The sequence below is a fragment of the Rhinolophus sinicus genome, linkage group LG02 (assembly GCF_036562045.2).
Source record: "Rhinolophus sinicus isolate RSC01 linkage group LG02, ASM3656204v1, whole genome shotgun sequence".
Lineage (NCBI taxonomy): Eukaryota > Metazoa > Chordata > Mammalia > Chiroptera > Rhinolophidae > Rhinolophus > Rhinolophus sinicus.
This window is the reverse complement of record NC_133752.1, coordinates 105,867,708-105,874,562: the sequence shown is the minus strand read 5'-3', so window position 1 is coordinate 105,874,562 and position 6,855 is coordinate 105,867,708. Positions and strand designations below refer to the sequence as shown.

The 6,855-nt window shown below is 52.5% G+C and overlaps 1 protein-coding gene across 2 annotated transcripts in view; it reads left to right on the top strand.

Annotated features, from left to right (window-relative positions):
- The first annotated feature begins 234 nt into the window (after nucleotides 1-234).
- Nucleotides 235-6,855, top strand: part of KLF6 (KLF transcription factor 6) — a 6,734-nt gene continuing 113 nt past the window's right edge. Inside the window, exons 1-4 of one of the 2 annotated variants that reach the window (XM_019710585.2) lie at nucleotides 235-1,186; nucleotides 3,914-4,487; nucleotides 5,928-6,051; nucleotides 6,459-6,855. The exon at nucleotides 6,459-6,855 is cut by the window's right edge and continues 113 nt beyond it. In XM_019710585.2, coding sequence (XP_019566144.1) covers nucleotides 1,085-1,186; nucleotides 3,914-4,487; nucleotides 5,928-6,051; nucleotides 6,459-6,510 — 852 coding nt within the window. In that variant the 5' untranslated portion in view covers nucleotides 235-1,084 and the 3' untranslated portion in view covers nucleotides 6,511-6,855. Of the gene's footprint in view, nucleotides 1,187-3,913; nucleotides 4,714-5,927; nucleotides 6,052-6,458 lie in introns of both variants that reach the window. The other variant, XR_012493791.1, reaches the window with a different exon arrangement.

Sequence of the window (6,855 nt, the reverse complement as noted above, 5' to 3'; positions counted from 1 at the left end):
TGGGCCTGAGGGCTGAGGGGATGGAGGGGCACAGGGAGAGATGGAGGACCGAGGGGGATGGAAGTGGGAAAAGGGGATAGAGGCGGTAGAATAGGATAGAGGAGGTGGAGGAAAGACAAAGGGGATAGAGGACGGTGGAGGGCAGCTAGAGGGGCTGGGCGTCCCGAGGTCGGAGGAGGAGGGACAGAGGGCGGAGCACAGCGGGGACGGAGGAAAGCTGAACAGCCCGAGGTTGGAGGAGGCTGGACGGAGTGAGACCGGGAAGAGGGGGGCAGGGACGAGCTGGTGTCAAGGACCCGCCTGGCTCCCCTCAGCCCTGCCGCGGTGCACGGAGCTGCTTGGCCTGGGTCAGGGGTCGGGGACCGGGGTGACGCTATGCGGACCGGGTAACCAGGACGGGCTTGAGTGACGAGGGCCAGGAAGATCGGTGACCGGCCCGGGTGACGGGGACGGGACTGGGACGACGAGGGGACCGGCTCCCTCGGACCGGCCGCTGGAGCACTGAGCCGCTCGGCCGCGCACCTCCCAGCACCGACTCCTCCGGCGTGAGGCGGCCCGTGCCTTAAATAGCCTGCTAAAAATAGCCTGCGAGGCCTCCTTCCAATCAGAGCCGCCCGAAGTTCGAATTGGGCCAATGGAGAAGGCCGTGATGGAGAGGCTCGGTCACGCCAGGCGGGGCCGCGGTGAGCCGTCGCCCGCCATTGGCCGCAGCTGACATCATCGGCGCGCAGCCCCCGGGCCGGGCGCGGCGTGATTGGGCGGTGCGCGGGGCGGTCCGTGGGAGTCACGTGGGGGGAGTGAGTGGGGGGAGCCAGGCGGGGAGGAGGGGAGCTGGCAGCGGAGGTTTGAATAGGAAGTTTTGCAGGGGTTACGTTTGCAGTCAGTCCGGTGTTTGCAAATATTGTGTGGGCTCGCGAGCGCGTCTCTGGGCTCCGGTAGGATCCGAACCCGCGGCTCCTAATTGCTGTGCACTGAGTTTGCATGAAACTTTCTCGGCGCTGCAGGCACGGCCGCTGCGCTCCTGACTCCAGACCGCACTCCTCCCTGTTGGTACAACAGCGGGGACTGTCTTTTCCAACCCGACATGGATGTACTCCCAATGTGCAGCATCTTCCAGGAACTCCAGATTGTGCACGAGACCGGGTACTTCTCAGCGCTGCCCTCCCTGGAGGAATATTGGCAACAGGTAAATAGGAATTGTCTTGTGCCAGATGCCCCAGTGCGCCGCGGAGGGAGTGCATGCAAGCACGGACAGGACCGTGTGTGGTTGGAGGTGCATTTCCTTTTCTTCTTTTTTTTTTTTATAGTTTGGGTAAATTATTTTTTAATTTAAAATAATTCGTCTTAAAACGTACTTCTGCTGTCTCCGGTGCGGGAGGCACTTTAAAAGGGCCTTTTCCAGCGTGCAGCGGAGTTGTCATTTGCGTGGGGCGCAGCAGCGCTTCGTCGCTCTAAGTGTTTTTGCCTATTTCTGGGGCTTCTGAACGGAGGGCAGACCCAGCTCCGCGGCCTGATGCCGGCCCGAGCCCTTGGCAGAAGTTGGGTGCTTGTACCAGCTCCAGACTCCACAGCTGGAACGTGTCATATGAACTTGCGTGGATGCCAAGGGTATTTTTTTTTATGGGATTTGTTTTTGTTTTCCTTTTTGGCGTTTCTAAATAGAGTTTTTTTTCTAAATTAAAAATATCACCAGCAAAACATCCACCAGCTCCTTGTCTCTACCAGGCCATTTCCAGTTGCTTCTTAGGAATCCTTAACATTTGACTTCATCTGCCTTGGTTTTCTTACCTTCTTCTGTTGACCAGAAAAAAACAACAACAGGAAAAAAAAAAACCAACAATGTTTGCACAACCGGTGACTTATCAGTCATATGACAATGAGCCTTTCCGAATTGGTTCCAGTCTGAACCTCGATTTCTGGCATATTTTAGTGAAACTGGAATTTTTGGCATTGGACAATTATGAAACTTCATTTTTCCCCCTTCTAATTCGTTAGGATCGCCTGAAGGGAGAGACATTCTGACACTTGTCCCATTGTGTTTAAAAAGATAGAAGAAGGTCTTGGGGCTGTCTGCCCTGCAAGACTGTTTGCTTTTTGTCACAAAGTGAATTAGCTGATCAAATATATTCTGTGGGTTTCAAAGCCGAGAATGCTTTTAAGAGGGATGAAATGCGAACTGTGGCCACCTTCACTTGCTGCTTAATTGTTCGCAGCTCTGCCCTGCCTGCCTTTCCCCTCCCCCTTTTCCTCCTTAAGAAGCTGCTCCCTAGGACGTGATTGAAATTGATCTAAGTAGTTTCCTTCGGGCTTTTGGGATTTGGGCCACAAGCCAGGCCGAGCTCCCCTTTGCCTTCTGAGGCTTTTAAAGTCTCTGAGAGCTTCCTCTTGGTCCCCAGTGCTCATCAGCATAATGGAGATTTTAAATCAGCCAGATTATTAAAGTTTAACAAGATCTCAATAAATGTGCTTTCGTTTTCCTTTGGAACATCAGTAAAATATCTAGCCGGCTCTCCTCAGAACACTCTAGTGTGTGTTGTAACCCAGACGTCTAATTTTAGGGGTAAAGAGAAAACAATGGTTGTTTTTCCCCCTTTGCTTGCTCATGCTTGCTCTGTGAGGAGTCTGTGGGTAGGGGGAAGGGTATGTGCTATATTACGATAGCAAAGCGCGTTGCTAAGTAAGCAAGCACAAGCCCTTTGGGCAGGCTTTGCTAGTCCTGAAGATTTGCTACAAAGAGCAGAGTGTGCTGTAGAAATTTAGATCTGTAGAATTGCGGTAGTATAGACGCCCTTAGATGGCCATACAGGCACTTAATCCTAATGAAGATAAGGGCAGATATAGTGTAATCCTAAAATGTGTCCTACCATTTTTCTTTTCCAGTGGCTAGAAAGTTTGAGATGGTGGGGAGAGGGGATGCTGGTCTCTCGGTAGTGGTAGCGTCTTGAAAGGTTGGTTGTGGGTGTGGGAGGGACACTCTGTCCATGACACATTGCATGTATATTTGAACAGAGTCCTTTTTGGCTGTTGCTCAGAATTTCAAAAGGAAGTCTCCTCTGGCATTGCGTGAAAGAAATAGAGTGATGACTCATACAGTTGTACTCTTGGCCAGTAGATAAAGTTCTTGTCCATTGTGGCACTCCCAGCAGGGCCTGGAGGAATTTCCCGTCCTGCATCCTTTTCCATAGCAGATGGCCATTGTGGAATGATGTCTCCACTCTGCTGTGGAAGCTCTTGTTTTTCTCCCACCACTGTGGAAGTCATTAAAGTTGTGTGTGCGCATGGCCCTGCACTTGGGAATGGCATTCTTTGAAAGCCTACTAGGTCTGGGCTACGCAGGAAATGGGTGGTTTCTGTGCAGCTCCATTGATGTCCCTGAATATAGCCCATCAGCTAGCTGTGTCTGCGTGCTGGTGTGGCCCTGTGCTGTCAGTTGTGTCTGCAAAGGGGGACATGTGCAATGTCAGAACACCTTGCATTGCCTGCAGTGCAGCCTCTCTGCCTCGTGCTTGTGAAAGGAGGCTGGCTGGGGCTTTTCTTAGTGCACATGGTTCTCCAGACTGTCAGATAATCTGGCTATACCTGTCGGGGGGTGTTTGAGGCTGATTGTCTGTGTGGTTTACAGAAACTCATGAGGAACGTCAATACTGGTAACTATAACAGACACTGGCTATCAGTCAGCGTGGCCCTGGGTCCATTGTGGGGCAGCCAGGAGAGGTTTTCCCTCATGTGTTTCTTCTGAATTCGTAGGCATTCCTAGAAGCAGCTTTCCTCTCGCTTTCCTGAAGACACAGTTCCTAGAGTGACATGGCCACAGTCTGTTTGTCCTTCATCCCTGCTTGTTTTTGGATATGTGCTTTTGGTTCCGTTTTTGGTTGTCATAATCACATGCCTTCTTGTGGTTCCTTTCTCATAGACCTGCCTGGAGTTGGAACGTTACCTCCAGAGTGAGCCCTGCTATGTGTCAGCCTCCGAAATCAAGTTCGACAGCCAGGAAGATCTGTGGACCAAAATCATCCTGGCTCGGGAGAAAAAGGAGGACCCCGAGGTGGCGGTTTCCTCCAGTCCCCCAGAGGACGCTCTCCACAGCCCCGGCTTTGCTTACAGCCTGGAGACCAACAGCTTGAACTCTGACCTGAGCAGTGAGTCCTCCGACAGCTCCGAGGAGCTCTCGCCCACTTCCAAGTTCACCTCCGACCCCATCAGCGAAGTGCTGGTCACCTCGGGGAACCTGAGCTCCTCTGTCACTTCCACACCCCCTTCTTCTCCAGAACTCAGCAGAGACCCCTCTCACCTGTGGGGCTGCGGGCCCAGTGAGCCACACCCTCCTGGGAAGATACGCAGTGGGACTTCTGGGAAGCCCGGTGACAAGGGCAGTGGGGATGCCTCCCCAGACGGCAGGAGGAGGGTGCATCGCTGCCACTTTAATGGCTGCAGAAAAGTTTACACCAAAAGCTCCCACTTGAAAGCACATCAGCGCACTCACACAGGTCAGTCCCTCCTGCGACCCGGGAGGTGGGCCGCTGGTGGGCGCCACTGAATTATTGCACCAGCCCTGGGAGGGGGCCGGGCTCCGCAGAAGGCTGTCAGAGCAGACACATCCTCACCTCATTCTTTCCCCAAAGAGTTGGGTCTCTGGGGAAGACAGAGTAGGAGGTGAAAGACTGGACATGTGCCCGATGAATGGTTGCCACTTTCAGAATAAACAGACAAGAGGTAAATCACTTCTCCATCTCCATCCACCCTCCCTCCCACCCACTCCTACCACCCCGGGTGTCAGGGCCCATTGTGCGCGGTCTGCAGTGTCTACGACAAGACAATGTGACATGGAGTCGCCTCTCATTTTTGAAGTGAAACTCAAGGAACAGGGGTGAGGGTGGCTGGGCAGCATGGGGCATGCTAGTGTCAATGGTGACGTGAGGTCCGAGCTTGACCACGGGCCCCGTATGAAGCACTATTGACCAGTGGGTACTTACTGGGAATTTCTCCGTGGATCATGCCGCCTTTGTTTCCTGATGCCAATTTTAAGAATCCACAAACAAATAGAACAAACTTCTTCATGAAATACCCCAAGCTTGATGAAAGTTTCATTTAAAATTACCAAGATAGTCTCTAGGGTAACGGATGATGAGTCACAGAAATTTTAGAACTGGAATGATCTTAGAGATCAAGACATTCAAACTCTCCTCTTGCCAACAATGAGAGGAGATGGCCGAGCCCGCGATTGGGGTCCCCAAAATGCTTACAGCAGAGCGGGGATCAGGACCCAGGTGCCCTGCCAGGTCCCGGCCCTTCCCAACAGCATGTTCTAGGACTGCCTTTGACAAAATGTTTAATAGCCTCGGGTAGCACTTTTACTGAATTTGTATTTATAATCTGACCAAGGAACAAAGCTGACTTGGTTATTTGATTGCCATTTAGAAAATTCTTTGAAGGCCCTGGATGGGGTTTCCCAGAAACTCATGACTTCAGTTCTGGAGAAATGTAGTTTCTCGGAGGAAACAACAAAGCTTGTTCCACAGGGAAGTGAGTAAGGAACAAAATAAGTGCTTGGGAGAAACCGTTTCCATGGAGAAAGCAATAAAATCCTGTCCTCGGGAGGCTGTGGGTCCAGTGGGCTGACACATCACCTCCCAAATATTTCTCCCGTCTGAGGAATTGTCCTCTTGCCTGTTAACTGGTCATGGCCATGTGGGCCCTGGTCCCAGCCGCAGCCCGTGGGGGCCCGAGGCGAGGTCAGGACAGAGCTCCTGCATTTCACCTTAGGAGCGCCAGCTGCTGTCCCTGATTAAGGTGTGAAGGGATTTCTGAGGCTGCTGGACCAGCCCCGAGCTTGCTAGAGTTGACAACAGCACGTGTTGTTGACGCAGGGCCCCTTTCCTCCCTGTTCCGTGAAATCATGGTGTGCTTGTCGTGTGCTCTCTCCCCAGGAGAAAAGCCTTACAGATGCTCCTGGGAAGGGTGTGAGTGGCGTTTTGCAAGAAGCGATGAGTTAACCAGACACTTCAGAAAGCACACGGGTGCCAAGCCTTTTAAATGTTCTCACTGTGACAGGTACGTGGTTGAATGCCATCCCACCATGGAGTGGGCTCGCAGTTTCCTGTCCGTGTCAGCTTTGTTTAGCCTGGGACTTGCTAACTGTACACGTTAGGGAGCTCTGTGTCATCTGTGCATGAAACTAGAGTGACTTTGTTCCTATTTTCCAAAGATAGGCCTTCAGCAGCTTCTGAATCTGAAAATTGGGCAGTGAGGTCCTGCCTGATGCTTCAAAGAGCTGAATGCAGACCTCCTTAATTTATATTCCTATCTGTTGTCATATCCTGCCCCTGAAAATGAGTTGTGATGACTCAGTGGATTGCCAGCTTCCCTTCCAAGAGGGGCTGGGTGGGCCGTGCAGGGCGGGAGGTCTTAACCCAGCCAGGCCTGGACACCTAATTCTCTGCTGGCCATTCGCTCTGCAGGTGTTTCTCCAGGTCCGACCACCTGGCCCTGCACATGAAAAGGCACCTCTGAGGGAGCAGAGTGCGAATCCTGCGGCTAAAACGGCTTCCAGGCTGAAAGATGGCCGTGGAAGGAGGGTGCGTGTTCCAGCCGAAGCATGCCACTTTGCACCCCACCCAGTTGCCTCCAGGACCTCTCCTTGGAAGGTCTTTTGAGGGCAAAACAAGTCATGTCAGAAGCGACAGAGCGCCCGTGGTGTGTGGTGTTTGGGCTTGCCACCGGTACTTGTCTTCTGAGTGGTCTAAGCCTGCCGTGAGCATGTGCACTGAGAATGTTAATGGTTGGCTTGGCTGAGTGTGGAGGGGTTTGGTACAGACTGTTTGATGAAACAGTGTTTCCTGTGCAGGGGCCAGACTG